Source organism: Formica exsecta, unplaced genomic scaffold (genome assembly GCF_003651465.1).
Source record: "Formica exsecta isolate Colony F162 unplaced genomic scaffold, ASM365146v1 scaffold393, whole genome shotgun sequence".
Taxonomy (NCBI): domain Eukaryota; kingdom Metazoa; phylum Arthropoda; class Insecta; order Hymenoptera; family Formicidae; genus Formica; species Formica exsecta.
This window is the reverse complement of record NW_021851167.1, coordinates 833,302-857,729: the sequence shown is the minus strand read 5'-3', so window position 1 is coordinate 857,729 and position 24,428 is coordinate 833,302. Positions and strand designations below refer to the sequence as shown.

At 34.3% G+C, this 24,428-nt stretch overlaps 1 protein-coding gene across 1 annotated transcript; it reads right to left on the bottom strand.

The window, feature by feature from the left end:
• Nucleotides 1-7: 7 nt before the first annotated feature.
• On the bottom strand, nt 8-3,835 carry LOC115239705 (dynein regulatory complex protein 1). Its single transcript, XM_029814376.1, has 11 exons — nt 3,557-3,835; nt 3,169-3,277; nt 2,693-3,043; nt 2,205-2,602; nt 1,905-2,121; nt 1,724-1,850; nt 1,434-1,648; nt 1,222-1,367; nt 919-1,139; nt 431-819; nt 8-328 (listed from the first exon to the last, which is right to left on the bottom strand). The coding sequence occupies exons 1-11, from the start codon at nt 3,679-3,681 to the stop codon at nt 251-253; spliced, it is 2,376 nt and encodes a 791-aa protein (XP_029670236.1). The 5' UTR covers nt 3,682-3,835; the 3' UTR covers nt 8-250.
• Nucleotides 3,836-24,428: the final 20,593 nt, after the last annotated feature.

Genomic DNA, 24,428 nt, shown 5'->3' with positions numbered 1-24,428 from the left:
TATATATATATATAGCAATATATGAAAACAAACAAATGTATATTGATATGCATTAATTAATCATATTGATATTGATGTTAATCCCATTGAGCAACGAAAGTTGTAGAGTCCATCGCTGCTCGAACTACCGCAATTTAAACAATAGTCGCATATAGTGATATAATTTATATGTATATTTACATTATACTGTGGTTTCTCATGTTGAGAATTATATATTAAATTTTTTTTATTTAGGATAAGTAAAATAAGTTTAATTTGTGCGTAAATTGCATTTTAAATTGTCGCAAACAGATTGTGCATCATCTTGCGATAATGTATCACCTTCAGGCTAAAAAAAATGCAAAATAGCTAGTAATTTCAAGCATTTTTCAATGTAACGTGATATTTAGTGTATATACGTTTATTCATATGTATTTTTTCTTAACATTACCTGGATTATGTATGTTTTCAATAAACGACGTAATTCCGCATTCTGCTTTCGTAAAGATTCCGTTTCGACATTCAACTGATGTCTTTCTTTTAATACTTTATGATATTTTTTAAGTCCGATTAATAAGCCATCCCAAAGTCGCTCCTTTTTTGCTGGAAAAATTTCACTGTATCGTTTCCAAAAATTTGTTATATCCTGAATTGTCATATTTCGAGATACGACCGTTTTTTTCGCTGTTAATTTTTCTTGGAAAGTCTGTGGTATCTCTTGCCATTTAACAAAATGATATCTTTCCACAAATTCCCGTAAAGCTCTAGTGACAAACGTAGCTTCAATTTCAAGCAAGTGTCCTTTGTCGCACAATAAGCGTCGTTGCATCTGATCGTCATCTATAAATGAAGTAAATAAAATTAATAATATTATTTCATCACACAATATGAAATTCTCTTTAACTCTTAATTATTAGCCAAATTCAAAAGTACACGTACCTTTGACAATATCGCTAATGGATGCAAAAGAAGTTGAGGTGCGTTCCGCAATAGGAAGCAACGTTTCAGTTAGAGGACTTGGAGATGAACTACTTATGCTTACATCGTTGCTGGGATTAGATGATTTCTCGTCACAGATTACTTCTTTCACGTCGGCAATCAATTTAGCTTCATCTTCCGTAAATTCTTCGGCAACCCCACAGACGTCTAACTGTTCAATGCTAATATCTCAAATAATATACATTTTGCTTTCACATTATTTTATACATTATTTGATTATGTAATCACATCTATTATACGTACTCCATTTTTGGAGAAGGAGATTTCATCACAACAGTTTTATCACAAATAGATATGCTTATATCCTTGCTACATGTGGGACAATACGCATACGGTAGAAAGAAATTTAAGAGAAATCCAAGCTCCTCTTCGGATTTCACGTTCAGTGCCTAATAATACATAAAAATAAATTATAATGAAATGAAAAATGGAATATCTATTATATGTATATTTACCTGAAACACATTATCTAATCGTATAATTAGTTGATCCTTCGCAGTGTAAGGTAAAAGCAACTCGAGTAATTTATTTTCGATCAGATAATCGCAACTATCGGCGATCTGCTTTATAATATGATTTAATAATCGCCTTTCTAAATTGATTTCCTCAATGGTATTCGCCGGTTTGTAAGATTTACATATTGTCTTTTTTTCCTCAGCCATTCTATTTTCTTTAAAAAATGCTAGCATGTATACGACAAAAAAATTTTATGCGAAATAGATCAAAATAGAGTCAATCGTGCTACCTTCTTCTATAGTGCACATCACACTACAATAAGACGGCAAATTTTCTTTTTTTAATAAAGTTTTCTCAGGTGGATTCCACTCCAGGCCTAACGCTTGTTCATATATAATTTTGTCAATAGTTAAAATCTGAAACGTGGTATTAGTTTAATATCAATATTTGTCGAAAAGTCTAATGCATACCTTATCGAGCAATTCATTTGTATTTTTCGCATTCATGTCCCAAATTTGCATATATTTCTTATCATTAACACTCGTAAAATGATTAGACTTTTCCACTAAATCCAAGATATTTTTATGTGCTTTTATAAGTTGGTCAGTAAGTCTTTGTATCTCAAGTCTCGTATTTTCTTCTAACTCTGCGTAATTCTTTTTTAGAGTATTGATAATATCTTGAAGTCTGTAAAAGAAGCATCCACTTATTGCTTAGAACTAATTAATTTATCAATTTCTAAACTAGATCTATTTACGTTTAATACTGACTTATTGATTCTTCTCTTTTGTTGATTTTTTACTATAGTGTTTTCGTCTTCTCGTTGTTTAAGCACGGCGTAACTGTAGTCCAGTTTCTCAATGTTTATAAAACACAACGCTTTCGTGCTCTGCACCTCTTGTCGAAGCTTTTGAATCTCAAGTTCAAAACTGATTTTCTGAGCTCGGAACTCTTCCTGATGTTCGATTATGACTCTTTTCATCTCCTCCTCATATTCGCGCATTATTTCTTTTCGTCTGTCTAATCCCACGAGACTATCCTCCTGTAATCTTTTGTATAACGCTTCCCACTTCTCCGTCATATTTTCCAGCAATACTTTACGCTCCGATTCGATTACGTCGTTAATAAGAGACAACTCGCGACGGTAAGCTTTAGTCATGATGTTCATCTAAATAAAATATCTTGAATCAATTATATACTTATTTGATTAGAGTATTCCCCCCCCCCCCCCCAAAAAAAAATTATATTTATATCTTACTTGATTGTCCATTCTATTGATCAATAAATCTATATCTTCATTCTGATTTTTCTGATCATTAACAAATTTGAGATCGGCGTTCTCCAATTCTTGTCGCAATTGTGCGATAACAGCGTCTTTTCTCTCCATAATATCCAAACACTTGGCATTTTGAGCTTCCATTTCCGCGTGTATATCTAACGGATCTTTAGACGCAAGAATATTCGACCATTTTTTATTGATCTCCTTGTACCTTCTCATGCATTCCTCCTCGTCTTCCTCGAGTATTTGAAACAACTCTCTTTTGATTTTCTGCTCTTCTCTCCGTCTTTGTAATTCTCTAGCATCGTTTGCGATTTTCACGGAAGATACCTGTATATTTTAATGAAATCGCGTTTAATCCAATATTTCTTTACTGATATCAATATAATATATCGTAAGTATATAAAAAAAATTAAATTAACGTAAAATAAAATAAAAGCATTTGTTACACCAACCACTTCGTCTCCTTCCACCGATAATTTATCCAAAAGTTCAAAACTAGCAAATATTTGCTTCTCAATAGGCGCTTTTTCGACAATTTCTTCATCTTTAGGACCTGTTTTTCTGCAAGAATAACAATCCTGGCATTATACGGTAATAGTATCCAATCTTTTAACATTACAAATATATAAATATATATAGTTTTAATGTTGAATATTACAATATAAATCAATTTACATGGCAAGCGAATTATATTATTTTCAAAAAGAGTACGCGCAGTTGAATAGGGGAATGTATGGGGGAATAAGAAAAAAAGTATTTGTATATTTAACATTAATTTTGCAACTTGCATATATAATATGCAATGTATTTAACCAAATGTAAAAAAAAAAACGTTCTCACTTAGTTAGCGCTTCTAGACGTCGCTGAATACGGATCCGGCGCGCTAATTTCCGCTCGTTTGGATCCGACGACGTAATGGATGGCTCCTCCGAATCTTCCGCAAACTCCGAATATTTGTCATTCATTATTCATTCCCTCTCTCTACGAACGCTTCGTATTGTGAACTTGGATGTAAGTATACACACGCGCGCGCGCGCGCGCCAGACGCAAATAAATCAGGCAAGATTCAGGAAGGTCTTAATTTGACATCGCGACGTAATATATGTACGAAACAATTAAATCTATACGCTGGCGACGAGCATGCTCTTTTATTCTACCGTATACAAAATATCTGCGTTTGTTTGCTCAATATTCAGTCGCCAAGTGAGACAAATGGATGTTTCTTTTTTTTCAAACGATGCATGTCTTTATATATTTGTGCGCTATAAAATGTAATTAATACAAAAACAGAAATTATCTTTTTGCATCCTCGTTATTAAAAATATTATTTTTGAATTTCAAGATAGTTTTAGATCCGACGATGGATAACGGCTGGCAGATCCGTTATCTGCTGTTAATAAGTAGTAATTTTATCTTAGTAATCGATGCATCGCATCGGGAGATGTCGCCACATATGAAATTTAAGATTTGTAACTGCGCATAAATTCAACGGAAACCGCCGCCATTTTCGCGCGCGCAAGCAGGTAGTCTCGATACGCGAATCGTTAAAAGAATCTAACAAAATCCTGAAGTTTCAAAGATAAGTATGATAAACGGGCACATGGATAGGCGCATTCATTTTTCCCTTATTTTTATATCCAACTTGCGTAACAACTGCGATTATTTTGGCAAAAACCGAAAAGGACGCGCACACAGAGAGAGCGAGATAGATAGATAGATAGATAGATAGATAGATAGATAGATAGATAGATAGATAGATAGATAGATAGATAGATAGATAGATAGATAGATAGATAGATAGATAGATAGATAGATAGATAGATAGATAGATAGATAGATAGATAGATAGATAGATAGATAGATAGATAGATAGATAGATAGATAGATAGATAGATAGATAGATAGATAGATAGATAGATAGATAGATAGATAGATAGATAGATAGATAGATAGATAGATAGATAGATAGATAGATAGATAGATAGATAGATAGATAGATAGATAGATAGATAGATAGATAGATAGATAGATAGATAGATAGATAGATAGATAGATAGATAGATAGATAGATAGATAGATAGATAGATAGATAGATAGATAGATAGATAGATAGATAGATAGATAGATAGATAGATAGATAGATAGATAGATAGATAGATAGATAGATAGATAGATAGATAGATAGATAGATAGATAGATAGATAGATAGATAGATAGATAGATAGATAGATAGATAGATAGATAGATAGATAGATAGAGAAAGAGAGAGAGAGAGAGAGAGAGAGAGACCAAGTTTATATATTTATGCATTTAAAATGCGATTTTATAGATAAATTATCAGGTCGCGCTATACATATCGCCGTTATCGTTTGGCGCAAAAAAAAAACAGTCGATGCTAATATACTCGATTTATCTCGTCTCGTGCGTTTACGTATATGTACATGTCGTAACCTTCGGACATACGAAGAACACGAAATAGGCGCTTCAATGACGAGCAGAGCTTTATTCGCTGCGCGATAAGTGCTATCATTAATCAGTCCCACAGAAGGCCTGAGATAATTGTAGCGAAACCGCCAAGCGATATAACTTCGTGACTCGATAACGGATATACGCGCGATGAATTAAGATGTAATATCTACTCGCGGATTAAGAACGTCACGATTCGTAGACGTATTTGCGACAACATGCTCATTTGAATTATTAATGTCGTGTGTCCACATGTCCTCGTTTCTTACGTTCGATTCGAATTCGTTCGATAAATTACGTTGGCAATTTTACAAATTTCCATTACTCTAAGTGACGAGTAGATTATCGCAATGAAATTGGATTGTAATAATGGTGCGATGACAACATATGTACATTAGTGTTAAACGATGACGTGCGAGCGCGCGCGCGCGCGCGCTAACTACATTTTTAAATAGAAATATACATATAAATGAATATTTTCTTTTATCATTGATTTTTGGCGATATGTGAAATAAAATAAATATTATCGCGTTATGAAAAATATACATTTCTTTTTTTTGATATCACATTCTTTTCGACAAAAATAAGATATCATTGACATTGAGAAAAATTACAAGATAAAAAAAATATGCATAGTGATATTTATCTTTATTGATTAAAGATATTTCATTAAAGATAATATACATTAGAAGGAAAAGTACGGATCGCTTTCTACGTGCATCTATATTAATCTAAAAGCATCGGGAATTCTGAGCTCGGTCAAATTAAGGATATTTTGGCTGTACAATAATAGCAAAAAACTTAAAATTAAAAAAAAAAACATATTTCTTACTTTTGTACTGTTTGAAAAGTCAAATAAATAAATCCGGATTATAAAAAGAATTAAAATATCACAAAATTATATGGTTTCTAACATCTTCATAAAAAAAAAAATTAATTAATATTTTTCCTAATTTATAACAAAAACTTTTGATCGTAAATACTCCCTGAAATCAATTGCAAGGAACAAAAAAGACGAGTAATTTGCAAAAAGAGAGAGAGAGAGAGAGAAAGATAATATTTTCCTACAATTTTTAGTAAATAACTTTCAAACGAATAAGTGGATCTAAATCAAATTTTGCACAAATATTTATTAGAGATTTCTTAATATATGTGAAAATTTTTATTTCGTTAGCAAGGTTTTTTCCTTGTCAAATTTATCAATAAATGCTACAATACGCGATTTTCTATAAGAATTAATACTAACTTTAAACTTAAATAATTTCCAAATCGTTAAGAAAATTATGCTCAAGTTTTGCATAGATACTCAAAAGAAAAATAATAGAACAGTCTACGAAATTTTCATGTTTTTTTCAATGTTTGACATATGACATATACATCCTTGAAATCCGTTCGATAATTAAACGAATAAAAGTATGGGTGAGAGGGGAGAAAAACAAAAATAACGGGAAATTTATTCGCAGAGGACACAGGAACGCGAATTGGGTGAGACAACGCAACGCGAGACGGCGCTCCCAATAACGAAATAATACGCGTCCGTTTTCGGACGAGGCAGAGCTGCGGAACGGAAATCGCTTTCTCTCCAGTCGTGCAACGTCCTGCGGTCGCACGAACGGACGTTACTGTCGTCGCGGGGCCCGACGTCGCGTAACGCACGACATGCGACGTGGAACGTATGCACGACGACGCTCGGAGAGGAGCGACGACGATGATTCGCGCGAGCATCGGACATATAACAACGGCCCCGTCCGGACACGTCGATCTCGGCGAGGACAAGATGGCGATTGTGTGCGCAGGCACGCAGCTAGCGCGTCCTTCACCCCCAACGACAAGTCACACGAGCGGATCGTCATTACATACAATATGAATATACACATGCTTTTATCTTAATGCCCTTCCGGGTAATACGTCTCGACGAAAGGCATTCCTATACCTTAAGTGGGATTAGAGTGTTCGAAAAACCGATACACAGTAACGATCCAATAGTCATTCTGTATTCGTCTGCACATAGTTTATAGGCGCGTTTATTTACACAAACTGCGTTTTATACATTTATGTCTATAATAGATAAAAAAAAAATATATATATATATAGATAAATATACATATATATGTAGAGTATATGTCAAATGTACACAAGCACGCACGTAGTAATATCGATCGCTTTTGAAGGATCGATCGCGCGAGAGAGCGCACGCGACGCGGCCGCGGCTACTCTAGCCAGGACTATTTTTCTAAGTTGCAAAGTATAAAAAAAAATATATATATATATATACGTATATAAACATTAATTTTTTAAATAGGAATGTCTTTGAAGCGTCGTCGTATTCTTATGATTCTTTGGAATTCGATAAACTAGGAGTATTCTGTTTTACTGGTCTTGAAGAAAATCGTATATTATATGACAAAATAAAATTTGTGTAAATTTATACGAAATGATTTCAACGATTACAAAACGTGGTTGAATCAGACTCGTTAAGAATTAAAGAATTTGACGCTCGAGAAGTGATTAATAGCAAACACGGTATTCGTCATAGCGAATATTTCGTTTCGAGAGCTCACATTTCGAAAGTCATTTGGAATAATGGAAAATTTCGGAGTAAAAGTCTTATTCGGGATCGAATCTACATCGCTTATGCGGAAAACGCTTATCCACCCGCACGCTTCATTAATTCGTACGCGCTATCAGACTGGCACGTTTGTTTGATCGTTACTTCCTTGATTAGAGGGAACGTCACGGAGTTAAGTAGTTTTATTTTCGTAATAATCCGATTGTCCGTCTTTATTCTCGGATAGAAAGTACCGATGCCCCGGGTAATTGGCTGCCTCTAAACCGGCCCTGAAGCAAGAAAGAGAGAGCGAGCGGGACGAGGCGAGGGATAGGGAAAGGCGAGAGAGAGAGAGAGAGAAAGGTGCGGAAAGCGCTTAACAAAGATGGCGGATGAGATTTGACTCGACGGTGGTAGTGGTACAGGAGGAAGAGGACGGGTAACTTAGCCGCGGAGTAGGAGCGGCGAGGAAAAGAACGGAGAGAAGGGCGAACGCCGGAGAAAGAGAGAGAGAGCGAGAGAGACGGAGACACAGAAGGAATACGATGATCGAGCGAGAGCAGCGGATACGGGACGAAAGGGACACAGGCGCGGCTCGGGGGTTCGGGTTAGCTCGTTCGACCCGTTATCCCTACCCTCCGACAGAGTCTCGAGTCCTTTCCACCCCTGTCCTTGCTTCGATTCGAAAGAGTCTCTCGTCTCTCCTACATGAATATACACATGCTTTTATCTTAATGCCCTTCCGGGTAATACGTCTCGACGAAAGGCATTCCTATACCTTATAAGTGGGATTAGAGTAATCGAAAAACCGATACACAGTAACGATCCAATAGTCATTCTGTATTCGTCTGCACATAGTTTATAGGCGCGTTTATTTACACAAACTGCGTTTTATACATTTATGTCTATAATAGATAAAAAAAAAATATATATATATATAGATAAATATACATATATATGTAGAGTATATGTCAAATGTACACAAGCACGCACGTAGTAATATCGATCGCTTTTGAAGGATCGATCGCGCGAGAGAGCGCACGCGACGCGGCCGCGGCTACTCTAGCCAGGACTATTTTTCTAAGTTGCAAAGTATAATAAATTAACGACGTTGCATTATCGTTACTAGAGTATATTATAATGTATATTGAGAAGCGAGGCGACCGCGCGCGCGCGCGCGCCCGCCCGCCCGCCATGTTTCTCCCCTCTCTTTCCTTTACCCCCACCCGACGCGCGGCCTGGCGGGCGACGATCGCGATTACGAGCCACTCTATGTAGACTCGTTCCGCTCTCCTACTTCGCTCCCCCACCAGACGGCAGGACAGTGATGCTAGTCAGCGAGCCTCGCTACTCTCCCGCCACGGTGACGTCACTCTGAGTAGTGTAGTGCAGTGAGAAGGAGCCAAAACCCAGCTCCGTCTGCGTTACATGGCCCGAGTGTAACTAACGAGTGTATTTTAGAGAACGCGTATGCCTCGTATATATCGCGAGTCGTAATTCCGCGTGAGTATCGATGTTCCCGACCGGACATCGTGGTCTCGGTATCGTCGCGCGTGTACGCGCACATACGTTCGTGCGACAACGCGAGTTTTACGCCGTCGCGTCGAGAGTCACCGTAGCTAACTTCGCGTTACATTCGCGCGCGTCTTGTATCTACTTGACGAAGCCCGCTCTCAATCTCTTCGTTCGAGACGAGACGCGATAAGTGATGAGATATACAGAGATATATATATCGGTATATCTATAAATATATATATATATATATATATATATGTGTGTACTCTCTCTCTCACACTGTCCGTGTGATCTCAAAATTCGGGAGGATAGTGTTGTGAAAAAAGGAGAAAAGTAATTATCCTCAAGTGAATACGTATTCGGAGCACGGGTTATGTATATATCCTCTTGATGCGTGTCGCCTACACGTGTGTACGTGCGTGTATCCTCTAGATACATGCACGTATAGAGAGGCATGTATATGTGTACGCTAAAAAAGTGCCGTCGTTTCGTGCGCGGAAGGTCACGCGAATAAAGCGGTAAAAAAGAAAGAGAGAGAAAGAGAGAGAGAGAGAGAGAAGGAGAAAAAGAAAAAACGGCGTGTGTTCGAATTGATTGGCGTTATCAACAGTGGGTCATACACGCTCGTTGCGCGCGCGATCGAGGCTCTCTCGGAGAGACGAGAAAGATTTTTCGTCTTTCCACTGTGCCGTGCCATATCGTCGTGTCGTGTCGTGTCGTGTCGTGTCGTGTCGTGTCGTGCTGTGTCGTGCCGTGCCGTGCCGTGCCATGCCGTGCCGCGTTATGCCGCTCCACGCGCGAGGCTAGAGCGAAGCGCGCGCGTGTTTAACGTCGACGCGAACGCGTGTGCATCGCGAGGAATTATGGTACGCCGGGATGTATCGTCCCGTGTCCACCACCCAAGTGGCCGGGGAGTGCTCCTCTCCTCGTGGTGTGACGTGTGATCGAAGGGAAGGCGGCCGCAACAATAATCCCCATCACGCGATTCAGTGATATACGATGTGGTGTTATCCGGCGACGATACTGATCCTCGCAGTCGTAATCGTCAGCGGTGTCTGCTATCAAGGCTCCTCTTCCTCCGCCTTTCCCACATCGGCGTCGGAGCGCGTCGCGGCGCAATATATATATAAATAAGCGTACTACGCTACATATACACGTTACATATATTTACGGGGTGAAAGAGGGAAAAGTTGCACGATCGTCGCATTATTTACTGGCTTGTTTTTGTTTTCGCGCAAACCACCGGCGTTATCGCTTCGATAAAGCGAGTTTCAGGAAACACGTAAGGTGTTCCGATGTTTTCGGTACGGTCCGTAGTGAGTGAGGATACGAGAAAGAAGGAGGAAGAGAGAAAGAGAAAGAAAGAAAGAGAGAGAAACGTCGACTGTGCGTGTATATACGCGTATATTATACGTGGCACCCATACAATCGCGTGCACACGAAGATACGTTATACCGAGGGCCTTGGCTCTCTGTCTCTCCTCTTCGCTTCGCGTAGCGTGAGCGCGTCGTCATTTGTTTTTTCTCCGAAGTAATAATAGCTGAGGACAGCCATTTTGAGAGCTCGCAGCAGCACCAAGTTATTGTTCGACAGTGGCGCTCAAACGTCGGCTCCGCCGTCGCGTTTTGCCGATCTCTTCCGCGGATTGCGTCTTAAGAAAGAGCAGAGCGATGCGCGTAATTGACTGACAACTTTTATATATCTATCCACGTCCGATTATGGTAGGCGCAAAATGTATATCTATCGGGTATCGTGTATTTCGGAGGAAGAGCGAATTTACGCCTTAATGATAATTGTGAAAATTAGAAGACAAAAGCGAAGCGAGTAAGACGAATTAAATATATGCTTTGTAAACTAAAAAGTTTAGATGTCTAGGAGATCGATGACACATTACTTGGCTCACGCGCTCGTAGCGGAATCATTGTCCTCCAGTGACACTCAAATCGGGGATATAGATTATAAAAAATACACAAACGATTCAAAATCTTAATTTTTATAGTTTTTATATGTACTTTATTGACGTCTCTACGAATTTATTAACTGAATTGCGGAAGATTTGCAAACATTTTTGGAGTTATCTATTGAATTGCTTTTTTAATGCCATTTCGCAGATCAAGCAAATCTGTGCAGCGCGGCTTGTCAATTTGCTAAGATACTAATGGAGTAATTTTTATTAATGTTTTAAATTATATATCTATTCGTCTATTTAATGCTCGTAGTTGAGGTATAAAAATGAACATATAAATGTGAATGTGATGTCAAAAGACACTTTTATATTTATCTATTTTACCAAAATAATGCTATCCTATATAAAAACAGAAGAAAATTTAAAATATATATTTCTTTTAAATATATATATAATTTATTTTTTTACATAATTTTAATTTATTCCTTATTGATTTTTAATTATATTTTACATATTTTATTGTGTGTTAGATTTTAAATAAAACTATTTTTCGAACAAATCCTAAGAGAGAGAGATAGAGAGAGACTTTAATTTTGTTTCAAAATTTTAAAATAATTAGATAATTTATATATATGTAAAATAAAAAGAAATTATCTAAATTCGTACCGGAATAAGTAAGAAGTAACAGTGACGAAGCTCAAAGGCTCTCAATTAGCGGATACGAGATCTGCAAAATTTTTAGTTATATTGTAATTATAATATATCTCATAAATATTTAATATAGAATATTATTTTTAATGAGCAATACGCACATAGTATGAATGTATTTATACACACATAACCGTATCTCATATTTAAACCGTATTTTATATTTAACCTTGTGAATAAAATTGATATAAAATTCACGTAATCACAGGCAAATTTTATAACTGACAATCTAAAGATTCGGTATATTCTTTACGCATCACTAGATTCCAATATAATTTTCTATTTTATATGGTATTTATGTTTAAAACGTTTATGCAAATATTTTTCGAATATTCGAGTCGAACATTTTTTTTTGTTCCACGTAGAAAATCTCATTTATTATCTGCTTTTGCTTATTATTTCTCCTCTCTTACTCTCTTCTTACTTTATATTTACGTGGACCACGCGAGCATACGTGGAACGAGAAAGCGAGCTTGTAAAATATATATCCATTTTCCCTTGACCCTCCGTGTGTAGGATGACAATGATCGTCGGAGAAATTGGTAGAGGTTCGCGAGTTGCCCGCGAATTCTCCTTTATGTTTTCAGTACGGACACTAGCCCCGCGATCGTCCCGACTATAAATTTCTTCCCTCGAAACACGCGGTGGTAAACGCTCGCATCGCCAGCGGCGCTACACACTTCGTGTGCCAGCTGGCGAATGCTCTTCGCTCGTACAATGGCGTAGACATCGGCACGAATTTTAGATTCTCAGAACGTAGACACGAGACAAAACTTGTGAGAATCGCAAGCGAACATTGTTGAGAACGATAGCCTCAATCCACTAGAAAATACGTCATCGTGATTGATTGATATAATTTTGATTGATAGTTTATAGCCTACTGTCTTCCATATATAATGCTGGTAATGTCATACTCGTTCGCCGAATACGTTATGACTTTATTCATCTCCTTCAAACATACTCGCATCGTGCTGCTGACCTCAGCTAATGTCTCGACGCGTCGATATACGCATAGGCAAAAGACGATATCTCTTTATCTTCCTTTAAAATTATCGTCATCGCGGAGGAGGGGGAATGCTGACCTCGAATCCTTCTCCGGTCGCTCCCCGTCGTTGGTCGCACCACGGCTTCGACTGACTTCATGAATGAAACCGACCGTTTGTTTCTATTACGCGTACATATTTGCAAATGGCTACTCACAGCGGCGTGTCGCTCGCTGTTTATATTGAAGATCGCTGGAAGAACGTTTGGTCGAAGACCGCGAGAGGTACGACTATTGACGCGGTCGAAGTATTGACTCTTTGCACTCGGTTCTCGCGCTTGGTTAAAATTGTATAGATACGTGTATGTGTGTGTGTGTGTGTGTGTGTGTGTGTGTGTACACGTCAGAATTTAAATTAACTTCCGGGAACAATTGTATAGATGAATTATTATGGAATATTTTATTATGGTAAAGACTTTTTGACGAATATACATTTTGATGAGTAATACATTTTAATGAAATATGTATATATATATATACACACACATATTTAAGAATTTTGCCCGCGAGGTAAAGTTTATAATTGAAATACGTAGTTGGTTTTTGTCAGTATCTTCTCCCACTTTATCTTAAAATAAAAATAAGATATGGTGACAAAAATATCAAAGCAAACCATCTTTCTTAATTTTAAACTACCAGTTTCCTACTGTCCGCTGTCACGATAAAAAAAATATATGATAATTTTTAATTTGTATATATTCTTTCTTAAGCGTATATTCTATATACTCGTATATTTCGAATTGCATTATCCGCGTCTAACGAGGCCTCATCTCAAGTTTCTTTACAGAGATTCCAGAATTCGAAAACGTACTCGTCAAATATTTTCGATACGTAACATGTAGGCGCGCGCGAGCGTGATGTTACATTTACAATTCGTACGTGCACGCACAGTCGCGAGTATACACGGCCCGCTTAGATTATATTTACAATTTGCATACGTGGAGGGCATATATTGACAGAGTCCCGAGGATGTTACGTACATGAACACGACGAGCGAGCGAGCGCGCGCGCGCACGCGTACACGTATGTATGTGCGCGCGGGTTGCCGGCGTATTTTGGTATATTGATCGCGCGTGGTCGGCCATCTCCCCTTCTCACCCCGTCCCCGCCGCGCTCTTCGCCCCATCTCGCCCCACCTCGTATCCTACCGCGCCCCTGCACCCCGACTCCACCCTCTGGATACCCGTCGCCGAGTCCTCGTATTTCCCCCTCGAGACGTCACCCATCCCGAAAACCCTTCGTGGCAACCTCCAGTCGCATACGTATTTTCACGTGTGGCGATAATAATGTACGAGGCGTGTCACACATGGACATGTATTTTTCCACCGCCGTCTAGTTTATTCGCCGCTCGTCTTTCTAACTGCAAAACGAATTTTTTCAACGATCCCGGGACGGGACATCTTAATTCGACTTGCGACTCGAATTTGCTACGCGAAAATTATTCTGATATCGTTTCGCGAGAGACTCTCAAAATATAAAAATTTCATATATTCTTGAAAACGTATCGCAGATTATGTGTAACTATTATCTACGAGAAGTGTGAAACGAAAAGAAAATATTTCCATCATTACGATTGAATATGCAAACGATTTATTCAAAATTTTTTATTTGCATATATACATATATCGTGAAGGAACTTTGCCTTCTCGCACTATTCTCGCATTTAATTCACCATATTGTTATTTCTCGGGGGGATTGCTAAAAGAACGCTCTAATTTGATTAGATAAAACTTTCCGAGGAGAAAGCGTGGATTCGGATAATGCTAAACTTTTCTAAGTATATATGAAACTTTCTTACATAATATCGCGCAAGTGTGGCAAGATTCTTTAACTTTGCAAACGAGATGTCAACGTAACATAAACGCTACTCAGGGTCGAAGAACGGTCGGGATAATCAGAACTGCTCCCCCAATGCATCGTGTCAATGGGGTGACGTTAATTGCACGGCAACCGCAGTCTGAGAAAGAGGTATAATGTAAGAATGAGGGAAAAAAGAAAATTTTTCTAGATCACATTTTTCTCATGACTTTTTTCTGTTAAATACTTATTATTAACATAATCGTGTATATTCTTTTATGTAAAAATATATTTTTAATTGGAGAAAAATATATATAGTAAAATTGTAATCGTAAACGCGTATTAAAACTCTTAATAATGATATTCGATTAATAACTTGCTTTATATGTATTATTTGATATTAAATAGCATGAAGAAGTAATATGCAATTATTACCACATACACAATATGATTGGTATTTATCAGTATTTATGCAAATATTTATACAACGGAATCGCACATGTTAATTGTTCGGCAGTGATGACTCTGATTAAAGAGATATACTGATTCGGCTGATGAAATAAATTAATTAATTATACATGTAGCTATATGTATCATGGCCCTCGAATATATAAATATAATATTGAATACAGTAAAGAACTTTATATGTGAAAATGTAAATATATATCTATTTTTACTTATTAGTACTTTTTATTTCTGTTTTTACTTACATGAGCAGTTTTTACATTTTTAAATTAGTACTTTAAAAGTTTAACTAGACAAAAGTTTAACTAATTTAAATAAACATGTTAAATATACATATTAGCTTTACTGTGTGTTGTTTTTTTAAAATGCTGCCTAATAAGAGACAGAATAAGATTATATATATATATATATATATATATATCTTTACTCTCGAATGTCGAAATTATGAAAGAAATTATAGAATTTTGTTTCTAAACTCCTGATGCTTGTGAAGAAAATGGTGGGAAGAGAATCTTTAGTGAACAAAAAAGACTCGTCGCGCCCGCATTATTCCTTCTCTGGGAATGGCCGATGTTCGATATTTTCTACCTGCGGCCAGCTCAGACTTGACGAGTCGGCGGCGGCAGGTCTGCCCGAGCATCTGCGCACACGAGGCGATACCGTCAAATTTCTTAATCCATCGACCCTGTTACGGTATCTGGCGATTAACCGGCATTGTGTTTCAAGTCGCAACGAGACAACGCTCACTGCTCGCCGGATCGACGCGGCGCGATGCAGCGTGTCTCTTGCCAACAAGTAAATAATATAGTCACTCACATATGCACATAGTGTAATAGCAACACGGCAATGTGACATCTCGTCTTGACCTCGAACGTCTCGAGAAGCGGGAATAACAGGAAAGATGGTGGATTGTACAAAAGTCACGTGAGAAAATCTTGAGGACTCTCAAGCGATTGCTGACTTTAATTCAAAAGGAATTGAGACGTTATTTGGAGAGTGATAAGAATTATAAGAATCTAATAGAAAACAAATAATATATTGGACGAATTTGACCCAAAAAGTTTGAACGAACATGTGATCAAGTAACTTGAACAAGAATCTGCGTTCAGTCATAGGATTTCATTTTTTTCTATATTCGAGTCAGAATAGTTTGGTGAATACGTTGGATATTCGTTCACTATGAATTGTATTGAATAACTAAATAAAAACGATATATTAAATAATATAGTAAATAATTAAAAGAAATAAAGAAAGAGATGATAGAAAAAGAAATAGATCTATATGGAGAGAAAAAAAAAAAGAAAACGGCTGAACTCGCGATTCTGTAAATGCGTGCACAAAGAACGCATCAATCATTCTTTTGCAGGTTTTCAATTCCGTGAAAAATTGCAGAAATATGAAATGCGTTATTAAATAATCTAAATTTCGATTGTATTTTAATATCTATCTGGTTCGTATTTACGATGTACGCTGAATCGTTTCGTGTGTCATTTTAATATGTAGAATTCATAATAGACGAATGTCCAATGTTGAAAATATTATTCTATGACGGATACGCAACAAAAGTGAAATTTAATAATCAATTTATATATGAGGTATTATTAATCTTTTTATTCTTGTATCATAAAATTGACATTAGCTGTTTTCTATCCGTTAATATATTGAATAGTTTATTTGGTCAGATAAAATATTTATTATTAGAGAATGAAATTAATTGCGCGATGGCAATCTTTGTGATGTAACATGAAAATTATGCATTTTAGTAATGAACTTTGAAAATAGTATGATCTGATGAATGACATATGCACGTCTGGTGTATAATTACATAAATAAAACATGATTGGTTTGTTTATCGTTTTCAGGTCAAAAATTATCTACGTTATTTTATTACATACTACTACAAATGCTGGACAAATATTACGACAAAAATTCAATATGTGAATAATTTTGATTTTGAACGAAGTAGAGAAAAGAAAAAGTAATTGTGCAACATAATGGAAAATTTTTTAAAATATTTAATATATAAGTCGATTATTTAACAATAAACTTGTGCAAAAGAAGTTCTTAATGATTATAGCACAAAATCTAAATCAGAAATTTTCCATTAAGGATCACTATTTTAGCTAAACGGAAGAAATATCAAATTCTTCGTTTTAGTTTTTTTAAGCGCATAAATAGCCAATAATTATATAATTTTTGTGTTCCTTTGTTTTATGGGAGAGGATAAAAGCTAATTGGGAATGAATATTTTGTAAGATCCGCTTTAAATCAAACTCAGTACAATAGTTGTTCTAAAAACCATAAAAAATAAAATTATTACTATTCGCCATCATATATGATTTTCACAAAAGAAATAAACATTGCATGCGTAATAAAAAATTGCCGTACAAAGAGTTAATCCCAAATCTACACCGTGAATATCTTCGTAACCCTCGCCGTAAGGTACGCAATGAAAGTGCAAGTAGTAACCGTGTAAAGTTAATCGATCAGCTGTCGATTTTGGGATGTGATGTATAATGACGTGACGGAATTGACGAAGTTTGTATATACTTTGCATTGTGCATTGTTACCGGTAAATGCTATCATCACTGTCTCATACATACGTTATTGATTTTTTCGACATTTTATTGTATAAACATTGAAAACATATGACATATATACGTCTTTAGAAATACTTTATAACAGTACACTATCTGATTCATAATATAAATGTGTTTACTTTCATTTATGACTCAAGTATCTTCATTATATCTCTATTTATACAAGACATAAAAATATCCAAAAATCTTGATTTTTATTCTTAACTTCTATAAATCATCATCTTCTCATTATCTTCTACAAATCATTGTAAGCAATACATATAAGAAACAAAAAAAGAGAAACACTTTTCGTATGTTTATTCGTACTCGAACGAGAACATTTATTTTCGTTAATAAAAATATTTTACTTGCGAAATCAAAAGATATTAAAGAAAAATCTACAAAGTAAATGTATGTTATTATAATACTTATTTTTTTAATGTGTCTATAGATTAGTATTATACACAGATTTAAATTATGCTTGCACAGGTTAATATTGATGCAAAACATCGTATTGACTGTCAATATTAGATTACATTTGGCTATTTATTTCGTTGATATCGCATATTTGTCGATGCGGCATGGATTTTTACAGATATCGGCAAAATATCTCAAAGAACTTTCATCAGTTGAGATCGAAGACGTCAAATTTAAGGAAGAGGTGGGAGACATTTCTTGAAAACATCACTGATAAACTAACGTCAGATTATGTGCGTATTCGCGATTTGTTTATAATTTGTGAATAATGTAGATAAAAGATTCGACTAATCAGATTTCTTTATACCGCTCACGCATCACGAATTGCAAATACGCACATAGTCTGGCGTTAGCTTTACAAGTTTCACTTATATGTTTCTTTTTACGAAACGCGTATATTTAGTTATCGATAGATTATAAAGTATCACTCTAGACACTAAACATATTGAATATAGAATGTATGAATCAAGGTCGATTTGTAATCACGCTCTTATCTTATTTTTGTAAGAAATAAACATCTGCAATAGGATTTGTGTAACATAAATAACAACTTGGGCAATCATTGTATCCTTTGCGTTTCCTTATTATGGAAATGTATATGGCATATGGTATGCATGCATTCAAGAAAAATGCCGCTTCAAAATGATATATTTTATTACACAAAACCTTGTATATACATTGCGTAATTTTCAATAGAAGATATTTTAATTTTGGATCTGTTTTCGTGAATGTGAATATATTTGCAAATGTATAAATCATACAGAAAAAAGAAAAGGCTTTAAACATCTGTTTAGTTAATATAAAGCAACAGACTTTGATTTTTGAATCTTTATATCTTAATGGTTTAAGATATAATTAAATATTCTATGGTATCTGATGGGAATTATCTAGCAAGATATCTGTTATTGTGTAATACATTTCTGTGGGACTACAGACATCCAGGGGTTATCCAATGGACATTTATAGGACATTAATACTTATTACAATACTTAAAATTTCTAAATTATATTAAATAGCCTACATAACCGAAAGTAATCATGTATGCATATTAAATTTTCATAAAATATATTTATAATAATATCTTAAAACATCCTACAAATATCCTGAACCATCCTGGACATATTCAGGATGATCCTGAGGACGTTTTGTGCTGTCTGGGCGCCTTTCCGAAATTCATATAACATTACATGCTGCAAATGCACCTTTTCGTTCTCCATTTTTAATGATTTCTCTTATGCACAAATGGACTTATTTGAACAATGTCTGACGCTAAATTGACATAAGACAACGTCATCTATTCGGTGTAAGCAACAATTACCACACGAAAACAATAGAACTCCGCCATGCAGTAACTTAATGCCATCTATGAAAATCGGGCACGAACTTATGCAATCATCCAATATAAATACAAATTTGCCTAATACTTTTGCGTAATATATATTCGTGTATATGTCTCTAAACAGTTAAGTATAGTTTGCTTCAAAAACTTTAATAGCTGTTGCTTTAATGGTAGTCAAATTAATTAATATTTTGTACTCGTCAATATTTTATACTGGCGATTTAGTCAATGTTTTATCGAATAACGTTCCGTTTTTTCACGCAAATACTTAGATGTTGAATACCTTTCTTTGGAAATAATCTTTTTTAACAAATTATATTGCTACTGTGTGCAGTAAAGCGAATTTCTTTTGTGCGTGTATTTTAAATAGCATAGATAGTAAAAATATGCACGAAAATCAGTTATACTTTTTAAATCTTTTTCTTACATTTGTCTCTTAAGCCATTTCGAACGTGGTGTTACCTTGAAAGAGATTGATGTTCCGTATAAGGAGATGAATCTGTCTGGTAAGGTCAGGTCAGGTTCAATGAACTCTATGCTGTTCAATTAAATTTTAAGGAGAGATAAAATCTCAACATGAACTGTTTTATAAATTTGATATTTATACTTGGATGTATTATCGTCTTGCATTAGACATACCAATCCCCACTTCTTTTTTCTTCTAGATTTATATCCTCGTTTGCATTACTGAGTGTTTACTTTTCACGTAGAGAAAGAAAGAGAGAGAGAGAGAGAGAGATCTTCAAAGCTAATTCAAGAAATAAGCACATGAGTCAGTTTCAGAGGATCTTTTTCCGGTAATGTCTTGATAAATTGGACGCCATGGCATGTATTTCCGTTCTATCATTCCGTCATTAATGCGATAACCTAAGATAATTTAAAATTTAAAGGATAATGTAATCTTTCTGAAAAAACAATTATGAATCACACAGCATGTTAACATTATATAGTTAAAATATTGTACAGAATGCTCTTTTAAATCGTACTTCTTTTTTTTCGTTAATTTTTTATTAATTTGAAAAAGATTTATCCTTAAAAAAAGTATTTGTCTCTTTTTTACCATAATAATTTTCGATTTATGAGCGATTCGAAAAACGAGACGCAAAATTCTGGGAATTTCTAAATTAAAAAATTTTAAGAAATTTGAAATCAAATACATGATAAAATCTATTCTTTACTTGATTTCATATGAAGTTTGTTTTAATATAATTCTGATTTGAGTATAACAACAAAAATATTTAAAGTTCGTATAATCGCGGAAGAGATTTTTATTTAGAATCTTCGATAATGTTGCCGGTAATCTCCCTGAGTGAGACGATTAAACCCGGCAACGCTGCCTCGATCGGGCCCTATATAAATGTGCACGTTTTTTGCAGATTTGAAGGCCTCATCCTTCGTTTTAGAGAACAATCCGAACGTACGCCTCTCGAAATAATTGGGTCATGTTGTACCTTCCAGATACCCTTTTACAAACATGCTTATGGTCCGCGATTCTTTTTTTTTATGTTAATATATTTTAGCTTATTACATATTAGTATTGTGAAATGAGTATTACTCTAAAAATTGTCTCATATTATATATTTAATTTATTTAGCATGTTTTATATAAATCAAGTACGTTTAAATCTTTTTTTGTGATAGATTTTTCCGCGAAACGCACTTGCCAAAGTGGATGCTTGTTATCAATATTATTCGTTATAGTACATCATCATTTTTTCTACATGATTATATATACTCTGTGATAGGGTATCTGATAAGCCTCGTAAAGTCCGTGATTTCTTTATTATATGATGTGTAAAATTAAGTGAAGAGAATTCTTTCATATATTATTCATTCTATATTTAATTATTTTGTTAGCATACATTGAACTATATAATTATTGAAATATACAAAATATAACTATACTATCATACTTTATTCTAAATTCTTAGATTTTAAAATTTGATTTATTTCGCAAATTATTAATTTCAAATAATTATTTCTGATTTCTTATTAAGTTTATATAAAACAGTTGGAAACTATATGAAATAGATACATAAAGCTTTGTTTATTTTGATAATCAATATTGTTGATAAAGCTTTGTTTATTTTGATAATGAATATTGTTGTCTGCAATATATATAATATATATTCATATTTTATTATATACATATATATTTTTTTTTAATATAACATACAATGATAATGAGGTCGACAAAAACGTGAAGTATGTACAACGCGAAGAATAAAGAATAGAGCCGTTGGTCTTTCTCTTACTTCTCATATTTAGATGGTATTTTTCAAGCGTGGAATAAGTAGAGCGGGACTTTCCTCGTCTTCTCGAGGGGACTGGTAATCCGAGATCCGGAACCAGTCCGAGACATCCGGACCTGCGCAGGGCCCAGATTCTCAGAGACAAAGGAAACCGCCATAATAGGTCCCTAAATAAGGATAAAACCGTTCTTCATAGGTTATAAAAATATATGATGGCGAAAAATTTCTCTCTCTCTTGCATAATACAATAAAAATAAAATCTATAAAGTTAATTAATGTGAACATATATAAATATTGGATTTGTAATTAAATATAATGAAAAGATTTTTGTAATAAAATCGGAATATTTTTTAATGATTTTGGTATATGTTTATCTTATATTCTAATATTTTTTATGATACAATTTAGTTTACCAAATATATCACTTTGCCATAGTCGATTCATAAACAATCTTTTTGGTAATGAATTACCCAAATTTGCTCGATCTACCACATATTTATATAGGTAGATATAAAATGATGGTGGGGTCATTTCAAAAATAGGTTAGACATTAACCATTATAAAAAATGGTTATTATCAAAAATATTGAAATCGAGTCTTTTCTACGTGATTCTCTGAAATATGCAGTACAATGACAGTTTAAAACTGTTCTCTATTATCTGGTCATTGGTATTTATATGCAAGCACGAGGATAAAAAGCCTTGCCGTTACATATGTACGATATAATTCATGTCGCGTAACATCTGCACAAAAGTGCGTCATCTTATTTTGTTAGCATACATTGAACTATATAATTATTGAAATATACAAAATATAACTCTATACTATCATACTTTATTCTGAATTCTTAGATTTTAAAATTTTATTTATTTCGCAAATTATTAATTTCAAATAATTATTTCTCATTTCTTATTAAGTTTATATAAAACAGTTGGAAACTATATGAAATAGATACATAAAGCTTTGTTTATTTTGATAATCAATATTGTTGATAAAGCTTTGTTTATTTTGATAATGAATATTGTTGTCTGCAATATATATAATATGATAACAAACGAGCACTTTAATTTATGCATTTCTTTTATATATTGCATAAAATTTGTATTTATTCATTTAATCAATATATTTAGAAAATTAAGAATATATATCGATTGTCATTTACAAGAAGCGTAGCTCCTTGCAAAATATAGCAATTTCTTACGTCGTGCAAATTAATTGAAATAATCTTTGTTGTTTACTAATGACATAATTAAGATGAATAATAATCACACGTTAACTTAAATATTCTAAGCAGAGCCTTATTAAATACAGCCTTATTGTATAAATTAATGAAAAAGCATAATACAACTTTTCGAAACGCACTTGCCAAAGTGGATGCTTGTTATCAATATTATTCGTTATAGTACATCATCATTTTTTCTACATGATTATATATACTCTGTGATAGGGTATCTGATAAGCCTCGTAAAGTCCGTGATTTCTTTATTATATGATGTGTAAAATTAAGTGAAGAGAATTCTTTCATATATTATTCATTCTATATTTAATTATTTTGTTAGCATACATTGAACTATATAATTATTGAAATATACAAAATATAACTCTATACTATCATACTTTATTCTGAATTCTTAGATTTTAAAATTTTATTTATTTCGCAAATTATTAATTTCAAATAATTATTTCTCATTTCTTATTAAGTTTATATAAAACAGTTGGAAACTATATGAAATAGATACATAAAGCTTTGTTTATTTTGATAATCAATATTGTTGATAAAGCTTTGTTTATTTTGATAATGAATATTGTTGTCTGCAATATATATAATATATATTCATATTTTATTATATACATATATATTTTTTTTTAATATAACATACAATGATAATGAGGTCGACAAAAACGTGAAGTATGTACAACGCGAAGAATAAAGAATAGAGCCGTTGGTCTTTCTCTTACTTCTCATATTTAGATGGTATTTTTCAAGCGTGGAATAAGTAGAGCGGGACTTTCCTCGTCTTCTCGAGGGGACTGGTAATCCGAGATCCGGAACCAGTCCGAGACATCCGGACCTGCGCAGGGCCCAGATTCTCAGAGACAAAGGAAACCGCCATAATAGGTCCCTAAATAAGGATAAAACCGTTCTTCATAGGTTATAAAAATATATGATGGCGAAAAATTTCTCTCTCTTGCATAATACAATAAAAATAAAATCTATAAAGTTATTTAATGTGGACATATATAAATATTGGATTTGTAATTAAATATAATGAAAAGATTTTTGTAATAAAATCGGAATATTTTTTAATGATTTTGGTATATGTTTATCTTATATTCTAATATTTTTTATGATACAATTTAGTTTACCAAATATATCACTTTGCCATAGTCGATTCATAAACAATCTTTTTGGTAATGAATTACCCAAATTTGCTCGATCTACCACATATTTATATAGGTAGATATAAAATGATGGTGGGGTCATTTCAAAAATAGGTTAGACATTAACCATTATAAAAAATGGTTATTATCAAAAATATTGAAATCGAGTCTTTTCTACGTGATTCTCTGAAATATGCAGTACAATGACAGTTTAAAACTGTTCTCTATTATCTGGTC